General features: G+C 43.9%; 1 protein-coding gene across 1 annotated transcript; it reads left to right on the plus strand.

The window, feature by feature from the left end:
* The first annotated feature begins 10,915 nt into the window (after positions 1 to 10,915).
* grhl1 (grainyhead-like transcription factor 1) lies at positions 10,916 to 27,885 on the plus strand. Its single transcript, XM_035380852.1, has 15 exons — positions 10,916 to 11,083; positions 14,546 to 14,732; positions 15,148 to 15,221; positions 15,443 to 15,812; positions 16,915 to 16,997; positions 17,610 to 17,766; positions 17,940 to 18,051; positions 19,296 to 19,390; positions 21,859 to 22,099; positions 23,751 to 23,878; positions 24,606 to 24,634; positions 24,748 to 24,836; positions 25,131 to 25,216; positions 25,998 to 26,062; positions 26,275 to 27,885. Exons 1-15 carry the CDS (start codon positions 11,064 to 11,066, stop codon positions 26,387 to 26,389), a joined length of 1,851 nt encoding a protein of 616 aa, XP_035236743.1. The 5' UTR covers positions 10,916 to 11,063; the 3' UTR covers positions 26,390 to 27,885.
* The last annotated feature ends 89 nt before the right edge of the window (positions 27,886 to 27,974 follow it).

Here is a 27,974-nt window from a genome sequence, read left to right on the forward strand (position 1 = left end):
TGGGATATCATGGATTTATTTTGATTTAGTAGTCAGAAGGTGCATTTTCCAGTCAGGGCAGCATTAGAAGGAGATTTGTGGTTAAGGGAAGTGCTGGTCAAATCTATTCTTTGGGGTGGGGTTATGTAATAAGGGTACAGTCGCGGTCTGGGATTTGGTCAGTGCAAGAGACCGTGGATAGGGTTGGTGAAGAGGGGTTTGTTGTCTGGGTGCTGGTTAGATTAAGGAATTAGGAGTTCGGGTAAGGATATATCACGATTAAACATTAGGATAGGTGAGATTAAGGTTAGTTTGAAACCTTCTGCATTCACACAAATGAATGCAATGATTATCAAAAAAAAAGTCATTAGTATTCCAACTTAGGAAATGTCACTTCAGAACTCTGGTGGAAACATCCTGATGGGGAAAAGTAGATTTTACTTGGAGACATTTCATCTTTCTCACAGTAAAGATGGCTACCATGTGTGGAGTGGGTTGGTGGAATCCCTTCTGGTTGCCCTGAGGTTCTGTATAACACTCTGTTGGAGAGGAATGTCAACCTCATGCAAATTGAGCACCATCACTCAAACACCCTGTAATTGAGCTGGTCAGGTATTTTTGCATGGGTGAAGAATTTGTTTATCTACAATGCTGAAGCTGCTCTGGGTGGAAGGCCTCTCAGATTGTGAATCTTTACCTGAACTGGGTAGAAGGTCATTAGCTTAGCATTAGCTTACATTGTCTTGAATGCTACTTTTAAATGCTTTCATCCAAAGATCCAAGGGAACATTTCCACAATTTCCACATATTGTGCTTCTTTAGAAAAGCCTTGGACCTGATTTTTAATGTGTGCGTGTATGCAGTGAGAGTATATTCTATATGTGTACGTGTCTGTTTATGAGTGTATGTGTGTGTGTGTGCTGTGTGAGTGTGTATATGTGTGTATCTGTATGTGTTTGTGTGTATCTGATGGTCCCCATCACTGTCATCGGACTGGAATGTGGTTCGTTCTGCTCGCCGGCATTCCGCAACATAGGAGGAACTAACCATCGATCAGTAAAGGTGGAAACACCCGACGGTTTCATGCAATGGGTTCTGTGCACTTTGCGAACCCCTCAGTGTTAATGCACTGCCAGTACATTATGGTTAGAGAAAGAGGTGGTATCAATATAGCAGCCCCTATGCATGTCTACAGGCTCAATCTAGACAGGAATAATTGCAAACCAGACATGTATCCTAAGAGACGTGTAGAGCCAGGGCTTCCCCTCACACTGCTTTGTCTATCTAGCCAAAATAACAACACACTTGTTGCAGGTCTTATCTCTTGGGGATTGAAGATTAGTTAAGTTTAAAAATAGAGAAATCTTCACATGTTTGTCCATGTTTGTCTTTTTCATGGCTGTCGGTTAAAGATCTTCTGGCTTATTGCACAATAAGGGCCATGTGGTTGAATTTCAAACTGCCCAAATAGCATAGCTAGGAAAGTTACCAGTGTGTGTGATATGATGTGTGATGATGACTCAGGGTTCTAGCCCATGTCGGCAAGTTATGGTGATGGGCGATGAAGTCCACAGCCTAGGGTCGCGGGTATTGTTTAAATGACTCAGAACTTTATGTCCCATGATTCTCAGCGCAAACTATTTTGTTTCTCTGTCTATTAGAGGTTATTGGTGGTCACTGGAGTGACTGCACCACCGTGCTCTTTCTGCATTTCCTGCCTTATTTACAGTGTAAGCTTGGCTGTTGTGTAGTGAGGGACATCATTAGATCAACCTGTATCAGCCCACGGCTAACTGTCTGTTTTTTTAAAAAATGAGGGCGAGGCAGAGGGCATGCCGAAACAGCTCACCTGTGCCATGATGTGCCAAAACAAACACACAACGCTTTTTGTTTTGTAACATTTATTTGGAGTTTTCACTGCAAGAAACCCTCATCCGAGATTCAAGACAGAATATCAGATTTTAACCGGGTACAGGAGAGGAATCTCATCTGGATGAACAAACACCTGCTGCAAATTTCAAAACACCTTTCTGCTGACTTTGGGCATTACTGCTTAATGTGCCAGAGCCAGGGAAATTCCTGAACTGGAATGAGAGGTTTTGCCATTGGCCTTCTTGGTTGAGCATGAGAATCAAAAGGAACATGGCTAAACCGCAATTCTGTGGCAGGCTTCGTATTCCAGGCATGGGCACAACACAAAACCTACAGTTTAGCCGATCAAGTTTTCATGTTTCTAGCTAACTTCCGTTTTAAAATAAAAATGACCTAATTTAAGAAGGTCCCGTTAATATAGAAGTCTACGAAAGACAAAATGTTGCAGTACCATGTATTTTTGGTATTTAAATTTTTTTTGAGATTTGTTTTGCATCAAAGCCAGCCTCTGTATGTCTGTGTCTGAGGCAGTGACAGTCAGGAAACAGGAACAGTTTAAGCCAAGCAGCGTGACCAAATCTCAGGTAATGGTGACTCAGCTGAAAAAAAAAAGTTTCTATCTGCAGTCCTTCCCAGAACAGATGCATGTACAGACAAGAACAGAAAAAAAAGTTTGAGCGGGAGTGTGTGTGCGTGTGAGTATGTGTGTGGTGTGCGTGCGCGTGGGTGGGTGTGTGTACACGCGTGTGTGCATGCATGTGTGCATGTGTGCGTGTGTCTGTGTCAGTGTGTCTGTGTGTGTGAATAAGTAGGGAGCACTTATGCAGTGGAAGCCAACTTTAAAGACGTGCTATGCAGGATTTTTTTACCTTGAAAATATTTTTAAATAAGTCATATCTATGATGTACTGGTAATCTCTATCTTTGTGTACATTCACTGAATCTATGCTCCTCTGTCTGTGTTTGTCCTTAAAAAATGTGTTTGGGACGTTTCTGGGCATAACGCTCTTTTCTTTGTGGACAGGGGTGGGTGTGGCTACAGAGCCTGTGGGGTGGGATCATTTTCACCGGGGTGTGGCTAACTAGCTACTGCAATGGCGGAGGTGAAGAAGCACAAGTGCAGCAAAGCAAAACGACAAACAAACAGGGCTTGTTCAAAAACTAGAATCGACCTTGCAAGTGCTTTTCCTCGATGGCGGCAGCTATTGAAAAACGAAGATAAACAAAACAAAAACGACATAAAAATGTAGAATGTAGAATATAAAAACGGAGGTGAGTGCGCTGGGTTGTGGATGGAGGAGGAGATATTTTTGATTGTGAACACAGGACCACAGCAAAATCTAAAGTATGCTTTTAAACTCACCTCTCTCTTGTGTCCCAGCACTGCAAGTTGCAGTCATATTCTTCTTATGGCGAAGCCCAGAATGGGACCAGCAATAAGTGGGTTGCTGCAAACAGATAGAGATTCCTTCAGGTTCCTGAAAGGTCTGGTTTGGTTTTAGAGGCCAATGAGTCCCCCCTCTTTCTCTCTGTCAGTCTGAGCTCTATTGAGTTCGCAAAGTTATTCCCTTTCATTTCCTTTCCCACACACAGACATGTACTGCCACACATAGACACTCAGTCTCATGCATGCACACATACATACAGACAGACAGACACACACACACACACACAGGTGAATGAAGGATGGTGTTTTCAGTCATCCATAACAGTCATACAGGCTCCCGTTTAAAGTTCCCGAATCCCACGAAAACAGTGCTGATGTCAGGAGATCTTTGACAGGGATTCATGCGGGTAGCCCTGTTCCATCCCGTTGGGAGAGTTTGCACTGTAAGCAGCAGGAGGCCAGATAACATCTCCCAGCACGGTTTCAAAACACCTCTGTCCTCTCTCTCCCTGCCTCTCCCCAGCACGGCTTCCAAACACCTTAACTGCCCCGGACACTGCTCCTCACACCCCGCTGCGCCCCTCTTTGGCTCTGAGTTCTGTACCCTAATTTAGTCAATAAGTCTCTTTGGTTCTTATCCCACCAGTGGCTCTCCTTTAATTTTGGATGTCTTAGTGTAGAGGCCCTTTGGTACATACATCATATCAGGTAAAGGCAAAAAGTAGTAGAGTCGGACTATGACAGAAAAGGAGATTAATAATGTTGAAGTAGGAGAGTTTGAGTTGGAAACTGCTGGAGTACAATAGGATGAGCGATGGAATGACCTGGAGATATTCACAGGTGGGTTTTCTTTGGTTTTTTTTTTCCGGTTTTTTTTTTTTTTTCCAAATAGGACATGGAGGTGAGGACAAGGATGTTGTCAGGTGTTTATTTACCAATGTGTTCAACCACAGGGGTTTGGTGACATAAAACGGTTTCCAAAGAGAACTACGCCCCCCCCCCCCCCTTAATTTGTCTTCCTCTCTTTCTCTCCCTCTCTCTCTCTTTCTCTGCTTGTCTCTCTCCTTGTCTCTCTCTCTGCTTCTCTCGCTCACTCTCTCTGCTTCTCTCGCTTTCTCTCTCTCTCTCTCTCTCTTTCTGTCTCTCTGCGTGTCTCTCTCCCTCCCTCTGTCTCTGATGTTTGACCCACTCAGCAGACCCCCTCAGTACCAACTCTGTACATGTCTCAGCTGGTCCTGCGAGGGTCTGCATTTGCATCTTATTTCCATGGTGGACTGCACGATAGTTGTGGTTTTTGAAGTGATGCTAACTGCCAGGTATTCCTGGAGGAGAGAACGGTAGGTGTTGGGGGGGGGGGGGGGGGGGGGCACACAGAGAGAACAGAAGATAACGTTCTCCCACACCAAACAGATGTATCCCATAAAACAAACAGACAGTCCAAACAGATAGTGATCATGCGGTGTCGGGAAGTGTTAACTGTTTAGTGGGAGTGGGCAGATGCGGTGGCAGTTACCTGCAGGAGGTGGTTGTGTGCTGTCCTGTGGGCTGACTGTGCAAGCACATAGCTGATAGTGTATACCCGTCTATTCTGTTTGTTATTCTATGAATAAGGCGTAAGTCCTGGAAAAGCACAAGGATGTTTTTAATGACAGATCCCAGGCTGTAACTAGGGTAAAAACTGCCAATATTTAGTCACAAAAAATGAAATGATCCAGGCTGCAATGGTCATGATGTCATTTTTACAGTGCAGAATTATTTGGGACATTTTATAAATGGGTGGTTTGTGACACTTCGTAGTAGGGCTTAAGTAGCCAATCAGAGAAAAGCTTGGTATAAAAAAGAGATCAAGGATTCCACAATGTTCCTCTCTTCCAGAACTGTGTTCCTGCTGTGATCTTCTGCTCTAGAATTATGTTGCTACTTTATGTCTCTCCCATAAGTCTGTTTTCCTGCCTCTTTCAGACCGCCTCGCTGAATAACATCCATGTACCTGAGATTAGCATACAGATTGCAATGAGAGTGGCTCATTGCCTGTCCCTTATCATGCAGTAGGTGGTTCTCATTAGCTGTTTGGTCAGGTGAAATGCCCACTGCTTTTGATTGCATGGCCTTGGTACATCACAATTTAAAGCATTGTTGGCAATAGATGTTTTGTGACTGTCTCATCACTGACTACGGTAATTCCTAAAATCTTATTGAAACACTCTCAAATGCATAATCCCTTCTGAAATTTCTTTTTTTTTTTACTTCCAATGCAAATCTGGTCAAAACTGAACGTACTGCTTTCTGCCCAATGTATGAGCAAGCATGATAATGGCTTTTCCAAAGAGGAGCATGAATAAAGTTTTAAAATATGCACCATTTCTTGAACATAATAATGTGGCTGGTCATATTGAGGGGTCTAAACAGGTGTGGCTTTTTCGTTGATTATTTATGCTGCTTTAAGACCAGTTCTGCTAGCATGCCATATTATATATTATAATTGTTATTTGTTCATCTTTCTGGTGCCCTGTTCCATGGAAACTGATACAGGTTATTTTTGCTGTATCATCAGTTTACACAGCTGAATATTGACAGAAGCAGTTCAGGTGAAGTACCTTTAATTCAGCGTTACAACAGCAGAGAACCACTGGGGATCATATGCAGTAAAATGATCAGAGTGAAAAATCAACTCTGATCAGAGCTGGATCCTGGATTCTGGTGGCTCTGAACAAGAGTGTTTCGAATTGTGAATGACAGAGGGATTTAACCATGGGGGTTGTTGGAACCAATCATGACTGGATAGTGGGGGGGGGGGGGGCTTGGGTCTTAGAAATCGTGAAATGAAAATATGTATTCCAAAAAATGTGTTCCAAAAAAAAAACAAAAAAAAAAAAACTTTGAATTGTGTGGCCCAGGGATAATTGTGGCCCTACATGACTACATAGAGTGTTTAAACTGGCAGCACGCTCTGACTTTGATACAGTGCATTATTGTCTGATGTAGTATAATTGATTCCTACTGGAACTGGGTAAACATTACCTCAGCACATTGCAGCGCTCCACAAAGAGGCTACAGCTAATTACCTCACCACACTGCAGCACTGTACACTGAAGGTATACATAATCATTTTACCAGGTAGTGGCCATATATATTCTTCAATCACTTGCAGTGGGACGCCCTGGTGTCCTTATGAAAATCAATGATAACTCATCCTCAGTTGCTTCCCAATGTTTTCTGCAATGCTTCCTCGAATGACATTACATTTTACATTTAAGAATGTAGTAAATGCTTTTGTCCAGAGTGATTTACAAAACTGCATAAGAAAGCATATGAAACAATGGCAAGTTATCAGTGTTACAACTGATAGTAAAAGTGCATACATAAACTTAAAAGATTATGTTAAGTGCCATCGTAGGTGCAAGAAGGAGATTCAGGTCATAATGTTTAAAGCACCAAACAGATTTGGGGGTATAGTTATCGAGAGAGTTCAGTTATCCAACCCAGAATACATGCCTACGGCTATGGGGCGTCATTTATAAAATGCTGTTACAATTAAACTGTACTCTAATAGAAGCTATTATTATACAAAATCTCACTTTGGCATAGATATAATCATATCTCTATGTAAAGTTTATATTAGATGTGAATTAATTACCTGCAGGTTGTGTGGAGGTACTGCATGTTTGAGGTAGGCTTACTCCCCAAAGGATGTTGTGTTCATGCTCTAAGAATACTATTTAGCTTGACTGGTTATTGACTTAATTGTAAAGCCCGTTCACGCTCAAAATGAAATTAATTTGAGACTTGTATAGTGATATCACAGGTGCGTAAAATGGAGATCTGCCACTTTAAACCAAGATAACTTTTTTCAGTTTCAGTCATTTTTATATATCAAGAATAAGCACAATTTATTAAGATTATGCTTGGTTAAACCCAAGAACATTTTTATCAATGAGATCCCAGATCTTGTTGAACTACAATGTGGTTTATAGTGGTGACTTTTCAATCTGTCACAGACTGAACAATGTAAATTGTTTCAGCCAACATAGCATTTCAAAAACTGGAAAACATTTGGCATGTTGAATGCACCCCAAAAATTTCCAGAACCAGAAATTATTTCACAGAAGAGAAATTTAACAATCTCAGCTTCTTTGTTTTATCTGTATGTGTAAATAAACCAGGAACGTTAACCAAGACAGATTTACACTTAAGAACAGGTTTCATCAGGTTTTATCCTTTTTATTTTTTTAAATTATTTTTCCAGCTGAAGACAGTTTTACTTTGACTGCAATAAAGCTTCTTTGAATACAGATCCAGACTTTTTAGCTGTCATCCTGTGTATAAAAGACTCTTGTGGATGCTGATGTACTTTGACTTATTCCCCATTTGTACCAGTTCCACTGGACAATTAATTTAATGATACTTGACAGATTTAGTCGCATTCAAGACTGAAATCATAATTCATTCATCATGTTATTATATCTATAAATTGTTTAAATCTCTTTAGCTCAAAATGATACAATACTATTATACAATCATATTTGAAGATAACCTCCGCCAAAGTGTAATTACTCTGCTGTGCTGTACCATAAGTACAGTGTGTAAGCTTTTGTCCAAAGATTTCAGTCAGACGATGGATTTGAGAGGCAACCCACCATTTCCCACCTCCCCACCCCCGCCTCATGGCTCTGTTTGACTCAAGACTGACAGAAAACTGTCCCCCAGACTCAGCAAGCTGTAGCCCCGCCTTTGCAGCTGACATGCCCCTTTGGGCTTTGTTTTACTTGTGGGTGGGGATTCTACAGTGGGCAGGGTTGAAACCCAACACAACACAACCAATCATCTTTCTCTGTTTTTTTTTTTTTTTTGTCTGGTTGAAATTCAGTTGATAAATGTACTGATTTCATTGTGAGGATGAGTTTCAGTACCCACACCACCCCAAAGTTTCTCTCTGCAGTCTCCTGCTGGGGCTCCAGGTTTATGGGGATTCACAGTGCCCAGGTTACCAGCCATTCTGATTTCATTCTGACGGGATTCATTCCTAGGCATTACTCACTGAACAGGACCCTGTTTCACAAAGCTGGATTACTGAGTTAGCTGGATTATGGCACTGAGTAAAACTAAGAACCCTCCAACATGTGGAACATGGACCGAAGTAAAAAGAGCTGTTCCAGGTTTCACTCAGCACAGTTATCCAACTAACTCAGTAATCCTGCTGCTCGAAATACCCCCCAGAACATTTAGCTTTTGCATGTTTTTAATAGTTCTGGTAAATACCATCATAAATTCAACATCTCTTTATAAATCTTCCAGAAATTATTGCTCTCAGCTCTCACCAAGGCAAACACATAATTTCCTTAACCATAAGTTTCTTTACGCAGATCTTGTTTTTACACACACATTTTACCAATGGGAGCATCTTCTCTCAACTGTCTCAAAACAGTTACAGCTCCAGAACTACACTGGAAAGGAGCATAAAGTGATGGTTTCAGCTCTGTGGAAACTGAGTTTAATGAGCCAGACAGGTTCCAGCTGTACAGTGGGAAATGGGCCTGGTTCCAGGTCTAAATAAAGCAGTATAATGAAACAATAATGAATAATAATGAAAATATACATATACAATTGATTTTTAAAATGATGAGACAGGATGTGAGCCTATGTTTGTGGTTGCCACACTCTGAACAATACAATTTTGCTTATATTAAATAATGTTTTGGAAGAGAAAATTACAATTTGAAGATGGGTAGGGTAGGTCGGAGGTTAAAGGAATTGCAGTATTTGCAGTATTTAACATAACATGCTAATCTTTATTTGTTCATCCTTAGAACATGTTCCTGAGTGTCGGCCTAGTGATAGCAGGATGTTGAATAATGCAAAAGAAGTCAGCACTTAACGCAGTCAATCTGCGATCACCAAGTTGACAAACTGCTTTCCTCTGCGTGGTCTGTACACTGGGGATGGGTTTTGGTTCTGCAACTCTATTGTCCAAAGCTCAGGGAAAATCCTATATTTTGCTCTAAAAACATAGGTGTGCGCAGTCACGCCCAGTAAACAAGTAAAATGAAGATACTAACATCGACAGGAATGAAAACATTTCCGAACCATTATCTGCAGCAGTGTCAAATCAACTCTTACAGAGTAGCCTACATATGGCGCCTATTGGACCCACGTGTACTCACTGTACATTATGCATTTAAATTCGTGTTAACGTATGCAACGTATTCGTTAATATACCATTATGGACAACTTTTACTCGGAATTTCCCTCTCTGCCTGCTTCTTAAAGATAGGATCATTGTCACTGTGTTAGTTTTTTATATTTTAAACCGTTCGCGTGTGTGAGAGAGATTTTGCCGTTCGAAATCGTTTGAAACGAAATTATTCTCAATCACCCCTTAATCCCTTTACATTAGACGTCTTTTGTGGATTGTGGTTTCGATAGAAACCACAATCTCGACTCAGCCTTATCACCACGTGGACTGTTGACCAGTACCCAGTCAGATCTTTTTTGTTTCACCTGGTCTTATTACCAGGCGATTAGTCAGTGCTAAAATTGATTATTGTAATGTATTATGTATTTGTTACTTGATCATACCGTCCAGGTATTTTGTCTTATTTTGTCATATTTTCTCGAATGGCTACTTAAAACAATCGTGTATTGTTTTATTAATAGGCTACTGCATCATTTGAAACTTGCATATATATTCCGAGCCGCAACAAAATGTGTGGTTGAAGTACGCGTTGTTTTGATCCGTTGTAAAAGTTCCTAAGTAGGCTACAAGACAACGTATAATAGTCCTACACAATAAATCGAAATCGCTTAATGAACTGTTTTGACATAATGCACTATTTTAGGTCTTGAAATGGGCACCGGCCTTTTTTGGGGTGTAGGCCATGGAAGAGTTCAATTGTCTCGATCCACAATAATGTCATCATATGTTAAGAGTCTATACAAACTCATACCAACTTCAAAACTTCAAGATGATAAATAACTTCTTTTTTATATTTTATTTTTATTTTTTACAAAAGTATGTAAATGTATGTACATATTTGTTTTCAGTTGTAGTAGTCTACAGCTTTCAAATTATGTTCGAAACACTAAAATTAACGTTGGTTATCTAATTTATTTAATTTTTTGCTATTTTTTTGTTCGGGGTTGCCAGGACGACAGATAGTAGCATCGTCTTGCCGGGAATCAATATGGGCGCTGTTCAAATGAGCAGGTTCTGAACTAATGACCGGTTCAGCGAGGTCCAACGCAAAAGTTTATTAAGGTATGGGTTTAACTTTGTTAAGCATAACTTATTTAAAAATACACGTATTTATTTATTCATGCTTACTTACTTGCTTACTGACTTACTGTACTTACTTAATGTATAATTAGGCTATTGTTCCTATGTGAATCAGAAATGTCGCCCTGATTTCATATTGCTCCCAAAATGTGCAGCTTCAATTAACTGCACTTTTAATGAAGAATAAATGCGCTTGGAATACCCGGCTAATTGCGCTGTTACTTTCGTGCCCCTCTTTCTTCAGGATACAATAGAGTGCCTAGGGTCATGGACCCAGCCTACGCCTGGACCAATCATAAGTGTGAGAGCCAGTGTTATTGGAATATTAGTGCCCGCCCCACAAGTCAATGTAATCCAATCCCCTGCCCCGTCACAGGTAAAACCGGCCTCTAATTCTACGTATACCTCAAAAAGCGAGAAAAGCCACTAAAACCCGTTCTATTAGGGACAAGTTTAACGTCGCCCTCATCCCGCTTCTTGGGTAAGTTTTTCCAGTAAAGAGGCCGGATCGGATTTACCGTACCAACGAGAAAGTCCAGTTCGACCGACCGAGATGACACAGGAACATGACAAGTAGGTGATCACCTTCACTGGTGGTAGTCCAGTAGAACCGGTGTGCGTGTGCGTGTTTATCTATGAACAAGTGCTGAACTACTTACTTACAATTTACCCCGTTCGGGGGGCAGGAGGGTAGGGGGACTAAAATCTGTCGACCATAGAGCAAATTTTCCTGTGGATTTTACTCATCCAAGGATTTTTCCTATATATCTTGAATTCAGAGTCCATGGGCAACAAATGTAGGCTGGGTGTTTTATTCAATTTAATGATGATTTATTCAATTTAATTTTAACCGGGCAGCAAAAGGGTTCCAAATGGGATCTTTCTCTTTTGCGAGTTTCGAATGGGTAGAGGACGGTGTTTAGGGCTGTCTGAACGCTCTCGCACCTGTCATGTTTCAGCGTGCATTTCTGCAGGTGTAGTGCACCTGTCGTGCGAGTTGGAGCACATCGCAGCTCATCGTGTTGGCTACTTCAGTCTTTTCGCTTTCGCCTCTTCTGATTCTTATCGGGTTTCAAAAAAAAAAAAAAAGTTTTACATTTTTAAATTATATTATATTTGTGTAATAGTGTGAGTTTTATTGTAGCAATCTCATATTTGCTTTTTGAACAGAATTATCAAATGGGGCAACAGTTTATTTGAAGTCCGTCTTTCGGAATGAACTCGGAAAATATACACATGTTAGCGCATGTCTGTTTTGGGATGCATTTAATATATTTATTGTCTAAACATTTGTCGTTTGTCTCTCACAAAAAGTTGAGGACAACGGCAAGGAGTTTGTTGACTGCAGTGAAATCGTACACCCGCAAGGCGTTGGCTGTCTCTGGAAGATCTCGTAGTCAGAGAAATAATGTCAGCCAACTTTAAGTAGGCCTACAATAGTTCAAAAAATAATAATAATAATAGGCCTAGATGTGATGCAAAATAGTCTAGAAAATATGTATGTTACCTCGATTTTTCAAATACTGACGTTCAGCATTATGAATAGCATTGTGAATATTAATGGAACCACATCAAATTTAATTAAACGTCGAGCATTTAATGTAATATTTAATATTTTTAGGTAGCCTGCTGAACATTCAAAATGTTGAAATAATATGTAATAAATAGCTCAGTATTGTTGTTCTGTCGGTGTATGAGAGGGCAGCTTACTGTTATTTCCGATTGACATAAAAATTGGTTTGTTGCTATGGAGTTAGTTTTTAGTTAACACGGTCAAATGCTTGCTTTCGTTTGAATAGGACTACAGTCGCATAACTTGGCACCATCTATTTGTGCCCCTTCTATTAAAGACTATTAAAGGGGTCGAGCAGGTCCATGCCTGGTCGACCCCTTTGTTTTAAAAGCGGATTCTCTGTTGAACATCTCTGAATAACGCATCTATCAGGTTGCAAATCCGAAATGTCTTAAAATCGACCTGGGGGATTTTTTTTCTGAATGGTACAATTAGATATTGAATTACTAATAGTGTGCTTACATTGACCACTAACTAGGCAACGGCATTGTCTCCCCTTGTATTAGCATCCCAGCGTCAAAACAAAACTAAACGCACTCACTTAAACTATTTAGCTAAACGGAACCTTTGGATGTTTTTAGGACGTAATTATTTAAATTACAAAGTTACAAAGCAAATATAAACAAGCATTCATATTAATCAGTGCCAAGGTGAATAAAAACATATTTTAAGATATTGAAAGCACATATACGTTTGTATTTAAACGCATTATATCCTATATTGATTTAACTTTTTAAGAGCCAAAAAAAAAAAAAACTTCTTAGGTTAGGGCCTACTTAAATTGTCAAAATTGTTTAACTCAATTTACTGAGTTAAAAAAGCCCCTTGTTTTAAGGTTTGGGTAACTATTTATGTTTGATGTTGACCAGACGTACCGTCGGTGTTTACACTTGAAACAGACAGTTTCCCTCTGTAGGCAAATAGGCCCAGACAAACAGCCACCGCTTTATTAATGTTGAATTTATAGCTTCATGTTGCAACTACGTTCTTAAAAGCGCAGTTTAATTACTCGAATTCGAGTATTTTGCTGATCACAAATGCTATCTTCTAAACGTTTCTATTTCAAATTATAACGGCTGCATTCAAACAGTGAGACCTGCACTGTTTATAATAACCTGCTGATATTTTACATTCAAATTAAACCTAGGGAGGATTCTCTGTGTTTCTATCAAACAAATCAGCCACTAGTCTAGAAAAGAACGGGGCATTCTAAAAGGTTCAGCTAACAGCCAACAGTATGAGCCACCGAGGCTGTCTTCCGACGGAATTCTAGCCCCACCTCCAATGCCATGTGCACTGAAAGTATATGGAGCCCATTTTTCACTTATCCAACTTTCTCAGAACAGTAGGGTATAGTAAGCATATTGACTGTTGTGGATTTGTTGAGTGGAGACAAGGCACCAGTGTGGTGGAGTGATAGTCAACCTTGGCTTTAGGAAAATAGGTTCCTAGATTCATAAACACGCACAGGCACACACATACACACATGCACACATGTCCTATTGATAATGAGGATGATAAAGGAATGGAAACTCGGGGCATATTGTTTCAGAACAGGTTTCTTTAGGCAGAACAGCTGTGGAATGTCCCTAAAGCTGGGCTCAGTCTTGTTCTACAGACAGACAGCCAGCAGGAACTATCCTTCACTACCAATCTTACCGGACCATCCAGTATTGCACCTCCTCAAACGAAAAAACCGTTGTTGCTGAGATTTCTTACTCAATCTGGCCTTTGTACAATAAATTCTATAGATGAAGTAAGGCCGCCACACTTCTCTGCCTGTCTGAACAATTGCCTTGGAGATTCTTTTGTAAATTCACTTCTGTTGATACATTAGTAGATGTGACAATTCCAGCAGAAAAGTAGCAATACATCATACAAATATAGCATTTCATTCACAAACAACTTTTCTTGCTATAGCTTCCCATTATAACACAATACTTTTCATCTTTAACACCTTTGCTTCTGCAGTTGTAGCTGTTTGTGTCTTTATGGGTGCTTTAGTGCATGTGCATATGTGTATGTCCCTTGTAGTAAGCAGGCAGTGTGTAGGTGTGTTAGTGCAGTATGTGTCTTTGGCAGTACGTGGGCAGTGTGTAGGTATGTGTCTAAGTGTGTCTGTGTGTCTCTCTCTGGCAGTAAATTAGCAGTGTATAGCTATGTGTATGTGTCTAAGTGTGTCTGTGTGTCTCTCTCTGACAGTAAATTAGAAGTGTGTAGATGTGTGTATGTGTCTAAGCGTGTCTGTGTGTGTCTCTCTCTGACAGTAAATTAGAAGTGTGTAGATGTGTGTATGTGTCTAAGCGTGTCTGTGTGTGTCTCTCTCTGACAGTAAATTAGAAGTGTGTAGGTGTGTGTATGTGTCTAAGCGTGTCTGTGTGTGTATCTCTCTGACAGTAAATTAGAAGTGTGTAGTTGTGTGTATGTGTCTAAGCGTGTCTGTGTGTGTATCTCTCTGGCAGTAAGCGGGCGGTGTTGGTGCTACAGAATGAGCCGCCTTATGGCCAGCGGCGGCCGTTCACCAATGAGGACGAGGCATGGAAGTCCTTCCTGGAGAACCCACTGACAGCCGCTACCAAGGCCATGATGAGTATCAATGGCGACGAGGACAGTGCTGCTGCTCTGGGACTGCTCTATGACTACTACAAGGTACCGCCAGATACGACATGAGCTGTGGAGTTGTCTGTGGGTGGAGCCATTGGTATGGCATGTGGGTGGGGCTCAACTTGAGTTCTATGGCGTCTCCTCCTCTCGCCATCAGTATCCTGATGTCAGGGTTTATTTCAGTGTCAGAGAGAGACTGTAAAATAAACCCTGATTGGCTGGTTTGGAATGCCTACACTGCGAGCGGCTATAAATTGGAGAATAGCCAATCACAATGCAGAGCTTGCATACAGATGTCTATTTAGCTCATGGTTTTTATTTTTCAGGTTTGAAGTGTTAGTCTAAGGTCACTGTCACTAGTCTTTACAAGTGCATGCTGTTTGGGTGGCCATGGAGCCAGGTGCACCAATCCGATAGTAGGATGTACATTGACTGATGGCCACTGAATTGCCTTCCACAGGTGCCCAGGGAGAAAAGGTCACTCACACAGACAAAAACTGACGTGCTGGGTACTGATGTGGATCCCAACAAAAGGTAAGCCCTCCGAGGAGATGGAAATCTGCAGGGTTTGTTACAGGTGTGTGTGTGCGTGTGTGTGTGTGTGTGTGAGAGAGAGAGAGAGAGAGAGAGAGAGAGAGAGATGCAGAGACCCTTTTAGAACTGGGCCTCCATGTTTGAAACTTTCCCTTATAAAGATCCCAATGCAAGTCCAACTTCCTGCTGATGTGACTGTTGACTCCTCCCCTCGCTCGCAGGAACCTGTTGGCTCCCATGCAGGACGTTTCCATGGCAGCGCCTGAGAGCCGTATCCAGGTGCTGAAGAGTGTGCCGTTCAACATCGTCCTGCCGGGGAACCAGCTGGCCCCGGACAAGCGAGCCCCGTTCCCCTCGCCGGACACCACGGTCACCGTGTCCATCGCCACCGTGCCAAACTACGCCATGAAGGCGGAGGGGTCATCGCACGGGTTCACGGTGGCCACGCCCGGTGGATCTCACTGCGCCGAGACTGACGCCCACGCCGGAGTGTTCGACCGGCAGCTCAACCACAGCCAGTTCAGCCCAAACCCACAGCCTCGCACTCCAGACTCGACCTTCACCGAGACCTTTAAGGACGCGCCCAATGAGGTGTGTTTTGTAATCTGTGCACAAGGATGATCTCATCTCCAAGCCCTACTGTACCCTTGGCAGTCTCTATGCATTCGGGACTGCTTTAGGGGTGTCAAATACAGGGGTATCCTGGAGGTATATAGTGTATGCAGGTTTTTTGGTTTTGTTTCGATTCATAGTCAATACAGGCCCTCTCGATGCAGGGACCTCTTAGCCAGTCAGTTACTTAAATTTAGCGTTTAACACACCAGAAACCAGCAGGCTATGTGTACTCTGGGTTTTTACACCCCTGCCAAAAGGACCTTAATGACCTTTACTGAGTTCCTAACCATATTTGTTTCTGAGAAAACCAGTCTGGAAACCTGTCCTGGGTCCAGAATGGTCCTCATTTGCCAAGAGGTTTGGGAAGGGATTAGATGTGAAATAAATCCAGTTCAGGGTCACAGTGGGGTTGTAGTTAAACAAATTAGTCTGTTTGGGCTTGGGGTTGAACCATAATTTGGCTGCCAGATTTAGAGTCAGTGCGGGAGGATTGTGGTTGCGGTAAGACTAAAGTTGAGTTTTGTGGTCCCAGGATGAAGGATTTGGGTGTGTGTGTGGGGGATTAAGTTTGTGGTCAAATGTGGTCAGAGCATGGTCTGGATTAGTTTTTAAGGTGGAGGTGGGGATAGGGTTTGGGGGAAAAGCTGTATTGCTTTGGACAGAGCTGCTTTCCTGCTGCCAGATCCTTCTGAACCCCCTCCCCCCTGGATCTCTCCTTTCCCCCGCGCTCTCTGCCTGGACCGCGCGTAATCCTCTGCTTTGAGCCCAGCAGCCAGCCTGTTATTATCCCATTGTCTGCCTAATACAATGCGTTGCTGTACTTCTCTTTTACAAAAGCAGAGCTTGTTCTCTCCTCTGTCTCTATTTATCCAGGAGTGTTTTTTTTGGGAAGGGGGTGTGGGCATCAAACCCAATACAAGAGCCATGGGGGTTGGGGGGGGGGGGGGGGAGTGGGGGGGGGGGGGCAGTAGGGGTGGGGGTATCCTGGCACGATTAGCTCTAGATCTTGTGAACAGGGTGGAAGTTGAGTAGCTCCGGTTTGTTAACGCTGCTCTCTCTCTTTCCCCTCCGGCTCCAGGTGTTCTCCTTCCCTGGGGACCTCCAGCTGCGCATGGCATCCATTGCACCTGATGATTACGCCGCCTTTGACACAGAGTCGGGGTAAGCCCAGCTGCCAGGCCCGTGCCACTTAGCGCGCACACCGTACGGCTAGCCGTTTTAAAAGGCACGGCTGTCCCCCGACCGAACGACTGAAAGCCGCTATCGCTGTGAGGTTCCTGTCAGCCTGGTGGCCTGTCAGCTACAGACCTGGTTCAAACTGCAGGCATGCCCAGGTGTAGCGCTCTCACTCAAACCTGGGACGATTAATCGGCCTCAGCAGAGGCTGTCATTCTGCTTCTACAGCCGCCAGGTCTGAGAGTCAATACAGGGGTGCAAATGGAGCCCTGCTTGAGTAGGGCATTAATGATCACTCATGGAATCAAACCAAGTTGTGTGATCCAGGCAGACACCATTGACTGCAACAGAGTGCAACAATCAATTTTCCCATTTAGACCCTGTGGAAATTTGCCATTTATGTAGAAGCCACATCACTCATCTTCAATGTGCAGCTCCAGAGCTTGCAGTAACATCAGAGACACAGTGATATTAAAGCGGAAGTTGCATTACCATTAGGTACATATTCTCCCAGTAATATCCTCCTGGTTAGTAAATATTAATATTTCACAGCCGTGCACAACACGGCTGCTTCACGGTTCTCCTCCCTTTCCTCAGAAATAACTTTGAATACACACTGGAGGCATCAAAGTCGCTGCGTCAGAAGTCTGGTGACGGGACGATGACCTACTTGAACAAAGGCCAGTTCTATCCAATCAGCCTCAGGGAGGTTGACAACGGCAAGGTCCTTCACCACCCCATCAGCAAAGTGCGGGTATGAGTTACAGTCACAGTCACTCTATAACAACCTGTTTGCGTTCTTAGCAAGTGGCTGATTTCAGTGAGCATTGTTCCTTATATTGTATTATATAATGAGCATGGTGATGACGGAGAGCATTTAGCCAATGGGAAATGAGTGTATTTGGTCCGTGTGTGGTGCTGTTTCAGAGTGTGGTGATGGTGGTGTTTGGAGAGGAGAAATGCAGGGACGATCAGCTCAAACACTGGAAGTACTGGCACTCCAGACAACACACGGCTAAACAGCGCTGCATTGACATTGGTAAGGAGCTCCACCCGCCCACTCTCTCACTCATTCACTAACACATGCACTCATTCACCCATTCATTCACTCCGTCACTCACTTTTTCACCCAATCGCTTACACACTCCCTCATTCATTCCCTAGCATGTTCATTCATTCACACATCCACTTTCACTCACACACTCGCCCAACATTTAATAACTCAATCACTCACTCATATTCACCCATTCATTCTCTCTTTCACTCAGTGCTTCACCCAATCGCATACTAACCCAATCCCTCATTCACTAACATGCTCATTCATTCACTCATCCAATTTCACTCACACACTCACCCAGTCATTTTCACTCACTCCTTCACCCAGTTGCTCACTCACTCACATTCTCTGGTGGCGTCCCAATCCTCCCCCCACAGCCTCGTCCGCTAGCTCCGCTCAGTCATCGCAGCGGGCTAACTGACTGCAGAATGGCGCTGTTAAGGTGACGGAGCGCTGCAGCGTGGCTTTGAAAGGCAGTGATGAATCACGGCGGACAATGCGCCGCGCCTGGTGCCGCTGAAGAGAAGGTGGCAGTGAGGAGTTTATTTATCCACAGTAAACCTCTCTCTATTGAGGCTCCCACAAACAATACAGGGGCTTAATACTTGAGGGAAGAGTGACAGACAGAGAGAGACAGAGAGAGAGAGAGAGCAAGCCATCAATCTCCCATCGCCTGCCTTGCACAGGGAGGAGGGTTTAGTTCTGCCTGGCTGAGAAGCCTCGCTCTGCTGTCTGTCAGACTGTAACTGTTACAGAGTGAAGGATTGTGGGAAGTATGAGCGGGAGAAAAAGGCCTCACTGTTTCTGAAATGAACAGGCAGAGTTTAGGATGTGAAACCAGTGGAGGTTTTGTCCTCACTCACCTGTGATAGGTAGACATAGCTACTTTGTGGGTCTGATACAATTTGGCTCATTTCAAACCGAGACACGTCCAGGTGCTGTTTCAGTTGGAGGCTCCAGGACCCACATCCTCATCCCTGACTTTGCCCTGCAGGTCATTCCCAGCACCCCTCCCCTACCGCTAGAGTGACTGGAAATGGAAGCTACAGTTTGGGAGACTGGTTTCATCTATTCTGATTGGACGGGGGGGTGGGGGCAGGGGGGGGGGGCAGAGATGTGACCACCAACACTATCACTGCTAATGCTATCCCCAAAAAGGCTATCTCTGCCAACTCTTCAGTGCTAATGCTCTGTTTTTAATTAGTCAATGCTTTTGTCATTTGCAGCTGACTACAAAGAAAGCTTCAACACCATCAGCAATATTGAAGAGATTGCCTACAACGCCATTTCTTTCACATGGGACATCAACGAGGAGGCTAAGGTGAGAATGATATCTGAATCCCACCAGGTTCCCCTCACTGTGAGAGGACGTGCTGTATTTCACCATGAAAACCTCTTTCTTCTAGACTTGCACGCCATTGTGCAATTCAGTTTATTTGTGGGGTTTTTTTTGTGTAGGGACAATTGTTTTCGGATTAGGACAGCTATGTGGGGTTTAAATACCTGTTTGAAGAGGTCATGTAACTGGCTGGAAACAGTCACAGTCTACACAGACAGTGACTTGGTTGAGATGTGTTCCAATAAATGCTGTATTGTGGTCTATTTTGGGCAAGTGGTGGGTGAGTGGGTGGAGCCCCTCAAACAATTTCCTCAAACAAAGACACTCTTTTTTGTCAGGTGTGAGAAGGTGTAATTAGGAGGCAGGATATAAGGAAGTTCAACTGAATCTGGGGGAAGGGGGTGGGCGGTAGTCATGTTTTTTATGTTGTATAATTTCTTTGTAAATGGCCATTGTTTAAGTTGGCTCCCAGTTCCGCTCACGGAAATAAACCCTGTCAGACAATGATGGATCTCCCCCAGTGCGCAAGGACTGCTCAGGCATTTGACTACGTGTGTCTCTGTGAGCGTGTTTGTGTATGTATGTTTGTCTGAGTATTAGTGTGTGTGTGTGTGTGTGTGTGTGTGTGTGTGTGTGTGTGTGTGTGCATGTGTGTGTGTTGTGTGCTATCCAGGTGACATTCTTTAATTGTTACACCTGTCATCGCATCAGTGGTGTGAGGCACAAAGAAAGCTTTTGAGCAAGACCCACCCTGACACCAGTGGGGGGGTCAGGAATGAGGAAACAGGGCAAAGGAGGCGGGGAAGAGCCAGCATTTGACAGCCCTGTGATGGAATCCTGTCTGACAGGTGCGGGAAATTCCATTTTGACGCCAGATGTCACCAAGTCCACAGTGACAGGAGGGGGATTATACAGCCTTCCCTTTGGGACAGAGGAGAGACACACTCTTAGCGTTAGCTCACTTACCTTCCTAGAGTTGCCTTTGTGTTCAGAGAGTCTCTCTCTCTGAGTCTCTCTCTCTCTCTTACACACACACACGCGCACTCACACACACACGCACACAAACACACATAGTGTTTAGCAAGACACAGCATTCACCGAGCCTTGTCTTCACCCCCTTCATCTCCCTTCTTGTCTGTTTTCCTTTCTCCCGGATGTGGGTCGCCAGCAGGTCACCTGACCCGGCGGCCCTGGTCATGAGACGCGCATCCTTGTGTACGCTCCTCTCTGTCTGTTTGTTCGAGACTGAGACCGATCTGCTTGCTGTAAGGGGATACGGGCAGAGGGAGGGGGGGTAGAGACAGAGAGGGGGGAGAGGGGCGGAGGAATTGGGGGATGTTTGGCAGGTCCTGAATTAAACTGGAAGAGTGTAAAATGTGCTGTTTTCTGGTGCAAAAAAAGAGAAATTTAATGACTGATACGTTCCTGAGTTTGTGAAGGAAGCAGAGTTGCTTTGTTTTAATTTTACAATTGTGCCCCCTAGTGGACAGAGAATATTTCCCTGTTATTGACACGTGGTGCTTTTCTAGTATGAGCTGTTGGCAGATGTCCACCCATGTAGGATAGAGATTATTTACATTTGTGACTGATCCTGATGTGCAAAATGTTTTTTTCAAGCAACTTGATATAGAAAGTTTTATTCTCAAAATTAATTAAAAAAAATTAGTTAAAATGCTTAACTGAAACTGAATTTAGATACTATTTTTATTCATAGTAAAATCTATTAATTTGAATGAGTTTAATAAAAGCTTAAATGGAAATTTTAAAAGACACATTTTCATAAAACAGGAATGAAAAATTCCAGGCTATTCTCCATAATTTCTGCAACACTTTACAGTGGATGCATTTACATAGTCCTGCCAAAGGAGGGAGTATGAGCTCATGCAGTGAAATAGGGACAGAACAATGGCTTTTCTGGTTATTTGTATTTAGGGCTGCCCTCCAGATTCTAAGCAATTGCACTTGACTATGGTGGCTATTTAGCCCAAATAAGGAGGGGCTGCCCTCCACTATCCTCATGGTATGCAGTTCTGTGCACTGCCATTGGTAGCAGATGCTACCCTATTGACATGTGGGTCTTTATCTAAATCAGAGGTGGCCAACCCCGGTCCAGGAGAGCTACAGGGTCTGCTGGGTTTTGTTGCTACACGGCAATTGATCAATTAAAGCAACTGATTACACAGGTAACCTGGTTTCTTGGGTCTAAAGTGGTTGTTCTATATAAGGTGAAACCAAGAATCATCAGACCCTGTGGTTCCCCAGGACCAGGATGGGTCCCTCCTGATCTAAACTAATTGTTACTTTATTAGACCATAAACCTTTGACCATATGTGCCTGCAACAAGGCTTCTCACCAGAAAACAAGGAATCCCACCAATCCTTTGGTGGTTCGCAACCCACATCCAGCTGTGTGCATCTGTTCAGCATCTCCGTTTGCCTCATCTTCCTCAGATCTTCGTCTCGGTGAACTGCCTGAGCACGGACTTCTCGTCCCAGAAGGGGGTGAAGGGTCTCCCCCTGAACCTGCAGATCGACACCTACAGCTACAACAACCGCAGCAACAAGCCGATCCACCGTGCCTACTGCCAGATCAAGGTGTTCTGCGACAAGGGTGCCGAGCGCAAGATCCGCGACGAGGAGAGGAAGCAGTCCCGCAGGAAGGGGAAGTGCCCCGACGCCAACCTGGGAAACTGTGAGTCAAACACTGTGCCTGTGTGCACCCCAAAACCTCACCCCTTCAATACCCACACACTAGCCTGTGTGCACCCCAATTACACCCTTCCAACTCCCACACGCTGAGTCTGTGTGCACCCCAAAACCTCACCGCTTCAATACCCACACACTAGCCTGTGTGCACCCCAAAACCTTACACCCTTCCAACTCCCACACGCTGAGTCTGTGTGCACCCCAAAACCTCACCGCTTCAATACCCACACACTAGCCTGTGTGCACCCCAAAACCTTACACCCTTCCAACTCCCACACACTGAGCCTGTGTGCACCCCAAAACCTCACACCCCTCCAGCACCCACACGCTGAGCCTATGTGCACCCCAAAACTTCACACCCCTCCAACATCCACACACTGAGCATGTGTGCACCCCAAAACCTCACACCCCTCAAACACTCACACGCTAAGGCTGTGTGCACCCCAAAACCTCACACCCCTCAAACACCCACACGCTGAGCCTATGTGCACCCCAAAACTTCACACCCCTCCAACATCCACACACTGAGCGTGTGTGCACCCCAAAACCTCACACCCCTCAAACACCCACACGCTGAGCCTATGTGCACCCCAAAACCTCACATCCCTCCAGCACCCACACGCTGAGCCTATGTGTGCCCCAAAACCTCACACCCCTCCAGCACCCACACACTGAGCCCGTGTGCACCCCAAAACTTCACACCCCTCCAACATCCACACAGAGCGTGTGTGCACCCCAAAACTTCACACCCCTCCAACATCCACACAGAGCGTGTGTGCACCCCAAAACCTCACACCCCTCAAACACCCACACACTGAGGCTGTGTACCTAAAAACCTCATACCTCTTCAACACCCACACGATGAGCCTCTGTCCACCCCAAAGCCTCACACCCCTCCAACACCTACACAATGAGCCTGAAACCTCACACCCCTCCAACACCCACACGCTGAGGCTGTGTGCACCCCAAAGCCTCACACCCCTCCAACACCTACACAATGAGCCTGAAACCTCACACCCCTCCAACACCCACACGCTGAGGCTGTGTGCACCCCAAAACACCACACCCCTTTCATCACCTCACACACCTAGCCTGTTCATACCCTAACACCTCACACACCTAGCCTGCTCATACCCTAACACCTCACACACCTAGCCTGCTCATACCCTAACACCTCACACACCTAGCCTGTCCATACTCTAACACCTCACGCACCTAGCCTGCTCATACCCTAACACCTCACACACCTAGCCTGCTCATACCCTAACACCTCACACACCTAGCCTGCCCATACTCTAACACCTCACACATCTAGCCTGCCCATATCCTAACACCTCACACACATAGCCTGTTCATACCCTAACACCTCACACACCTAGCCTGTTCATACCCTAACACCTCACACACCTAGCCTGCTCATACCCTAACACCTCACACACCTAGCCTGTCCATACTCTAACACCTCACGCACCTAGCCTGCTCATACCCTAACACCTCACACACACCCTTTCCAGCCCAACTACCCATCATTCCTTCCAGCCTGTCAGTACTCCTGGTCTGAGAAAACACTGCCCAATATGGTTCCAACACTCAGGGCCGGGTGAGAGTGTAACGCCCGTTCTTCTTTTGCTCTACAGTCGTAGATGTGAAGGTCCCTCTTCTACACAAACGCAGTGACATCACCACTTTCAAGATGATGAATGACTTGGACACACAGCCCATCCTCTTCATCCCAGACATCCACTTCTCCAGCTTCCAGCGACATGTAAGTAACACCGTCCCTCACACCTCGAATCTTCATGGACTTCCCGCAGGAAAACAGTGCCCTCTGGTGGCTGACCTGCAGAGGAGCAGTTTGTGCATGAGGCTGGTGTTCTTGAAGGTTGCAGGGTCCCTGGGGCTACCATACCCAGCAGTTCAGCTCAAACCAGCCATATTCTCTGTTCACCTTCTTGGCATTAATTTTACATCACTTTACTGAAGCCAAATATATAATAGAGATAAAAGATTTAGACTGTGGTATTGCTGCTTGCCAAGAGGTGGGGGTGCTGATCTTTTCAATGGCCAACCCTACTCCCCCACCTCCTCCCACACACATATGCATTATTTGTTTCATAAGACAAGTGTGTGATACATGATCCTTTCCTGGTAAACAGGCTTACTCAGCCCACTCCTTCCCTGGCAAATAACTCAGAACAACAGTTGTGTCATCGTGACCCAAACACAAAAGAACAAAGTCTACTGGAAACATCTTAGTGGTTTGTTATTGCGGGATAAGTTACTGATAGCTCGGTTAAGCCCTGAGTTAGTAATGCTGAGTGCCACACACAGAGGTCACATTTATTACTTTATGTCATGATTACTGCTCTCACTTCTTTTAAACTGCAGATGCTGTCTGTTTGGTGCTTCACAAACTAGAAACAGCTGTATTTATTCCCAAATAATCATCATTTTCTCTCTCTCTCTCTCTCTCTCTCTCTCTCTCTCTCTAGCCATTTTCCTCAGAAGATGGAGAGGAAGGGTAAGTTGTTTATCAGCAGTACAGTAAATCCATTAACGGTGATGTTGGGATGTCAAGGGGAAAGTTGGACAGGGCTGTAGCGAAGTGTCTAATTTTAGCATTCTATGTTGCAGTTCGGCCATGAAGAGATTACCTTTCTCCAATGAGGATGAGTTCGGTTCCCCTCCTAACAAAATGGCCAGGATGGATGAACCCAAAAAAGGTGTGTGTGTACTGCATGTCTGTGTGTGTGTGTGTGTGTGTATACTGTATGTGTGTGTGTGTGTGTGTGTGTGTATGTGTATGAATGTGATTGCACAGATATGTGTGACTGTGCGTGTGTGTGTGTGTGTGTGTGTGTCGGTGTGTATGTGTGTGAATGTGACTGTGCACGTGTGTGTGACTGTGCGTGTGTGTGTGTGTGTCGGTGCGTATGTGTGTGAATGTGACTGTGCACGTGTGTGTGACTGTGCGTGTGTGTGTGTTTGTGTAATAGTGTTATCTTTCTGCCACGCAGTGCTGTTGTATGTGCGGAAGGAGACGGAGGAGGTGTTTGATGCCCTCATGCTGAAAACACCCACAATGAAAGGACTGGTGGAGGCGGTGAGTCTTGCATTCACTCTACCCACGCAAACCACACACATACTCCACCGAAACACACAAACACACGCACACACACATACACACACACACACATGCATACACACAAACATAATACACACAAACTACAAACACATATACTCCTCATGAACACACACATACACACATGCACTACCCACACAAACCACTCAGACATACTCCACTTAAACGTACGTACACATGCACGCAAACTACAACCACACATATTCAACTTAAACACATGCATATTCACACACAAACTGTACACACATACTCTGCCCAAGCAACCATACAGTTCCCCCAAACACACACTCCACACACACACCACAGAGACTACCCAAATTCACACACACTTTTTCAAAAACAGCTGGTGTTGTTGCAGATTTTTTGTTTTAGCCCAACACTGGGATACCTGATTCAACTAAATAACTAATCATAGTTTTCAATCAAAACCTTGATAAGTAGAATCAAGTGTCTTACTGCTGGGCTAAAACAAAAACCTGGACCCACATCAGCCCTTTCTGGATAAGACTGGACATCCCTGCTCTACACACATACACACACACACACACATGCATACGCAAACACACACACTCCACCTGCAATTTGTCTCTTCTATGATATTTGTAGACTTGTTGTCACCTGACATTGGCACCAATAGTGCCATGACCTCAAGCCGTCAATCCAGTGTTCAGATGTTTATGTTATCCCAATAATGCGAGTGTGGCAGAAATATGACTGTATATTGGCTCTTTCCTTTCTGCAGATCTCAGAGAAGTATGAGGTCCCTCTGGACAAAATGGGGAAAGTGTACAAAAAGTGCAAGAAGGGGTAAGTGGGGCCCGACACCATCATACGTGTAATGTCATCCCAGAACACACATACATGCATGTATGCGCACACGCAAGCAAGCAAACAAACACACGTGTATGGTTGATGAACCCTGTGTGAAGGAGGTTTCGTGTGGGACTGGCATTCCGTTCCCGGTGTGTTCACGACCCCGGAATAAAACTGAGCTCTTCTCCTCCCTCTCCCCCTTCCAGAATCCTGGTCAACATGGATGACAACATCATTAAGCACTACTCCAATGAGGACACCTTCCAGATCCACATTGAGGAGCTGGGGGGCATGTACAAACTGACCCTGACCGAGATTTGAGCCACCTGGGACTCCAGGGGGCGGAATAGGCATGCGGGGCGGGGCGGGGCGGGGCGGTGGTGCTGGGGGGTGTGGGAGAGGGAGAGTGATGAGAACATGCACACTGAGAAGCGGTCATTGGGTAGCACCGCTGAGGGACTCTGGGTTTACACAGCAATGCTGTACTTCCTACTTCCTGTCACCTGACTTATACCATAACTCGATGTGGCTGTGACACCTTATGAGATGTCCATTTTACCTGAGAGTCACTTTGAACCTGTTTTTGATTGTTATCCGCAATGAAGAACCTGTTTCTTGCTCTCAGGCAACCATTGGTACATAATATATATATATACAGTACTCTCATCTTTAAACTTTAAGCTTGCTGTAAATACACATCGGTATCAATTTTCCAGTGCTTATCTGATGAGAAAAGCCTTGTAAAACATTTAAGCCACTCCCCCATGCTCTGATGTAATGTTGGTGCCTTTGGATTGGCTTGAGTCTTTCTCCTCTGTTTGTTCTTAAATTGGTTGGAGTGAGTGAGCTGACACCATGAGCTGACACCATTCTGAGCTTTATGAATCCACCTTGAATCCCCATTACTGTTGATAAATGCAGTGTACTGTGGGTATTCTGGGAATTGTCTCTTTTCCATGTGTGGCAAATCATTACCCTAGAGGAGCTGGGCTGCTGTGTTGTGATTGGCTGCAGTCACGGTAAACAGCGGAACATGCTCAACTGATCTGTTTTCACACATAACACACCACAGTATTTAACATGTAAACTCCATCCCAACATTTGAAGTTTGCTGAATCATCAGCTCTGCTGGTCTTTCTATGAGAGAGAGAGAGTGTGTGTATGTGTGTGTGTGTGTGTGCGCTCGCGCATGTGTGTGTGACAGTGAGCTGGTACAAAATACAACAACCCATGTGTTAAAAGTTTTAATTGTACAGCCGATGTCTATCTTCAACAAAAAAAAGAAACAAAAACATGTATTTTTGATTTGTCCATATTTTTGTTTGAGTGGGCTATAAGAATATTCTGCATCTTCACATGAACATCTACAGGTGAATGAAAAAAGATAAATACAAATTGTATATTTTTTAGTTCATTGCCAAAGGTATTTTTGCAGTCCACTAGCTTTTGCCAATATTTACATCTAAATGCAGGTAACTTTTTTTTTTTTGTATACCAAAACGTATACATCAAAGTACTTACACCTTAATGTGTACATATTTATTTACACTTCATGAACAGGGATGGGTTATTAATATGATCTTCCTTATCTTAATAATAAATGTTTATTGAAAATAATTATTTAGTATTATCAGTTTGACTGTTTTTATATAAAATTATGTATTTGTATGCCAAGGGAATATTTTTATTTTGTTAAGTTTTTCTCTTTTTAAAGAGGGTGTTTATGTATTACTTTGTCGTTTTTACATGTAGAATATTTTTACAGTTCTAAATGTATTCTGTGTTAAATAAAATAAAAGCCGATTTCTTGAAGCGAATGGAGTCTTGTGATTGTAATACAACACTAACAATAAATGGATCATACTAGAGTTTTAAAAAAACTCCTTACCCGGACACTTCACAGGGA

This window comes from Anguilla anguilla, chromosome 1 (genome assembly GCF_013347855.1).
Source record: "Anguilla anguilla isolate fAngAng1 chromosome 1, fAngAng1.pri, whole genome shotgun sequence".
NCBI lineage: Eukaryota > Metazoa > Chordata > Actinopteri > Anguilliformes > Anguillidae > Anguilla > Anguilla anguilla.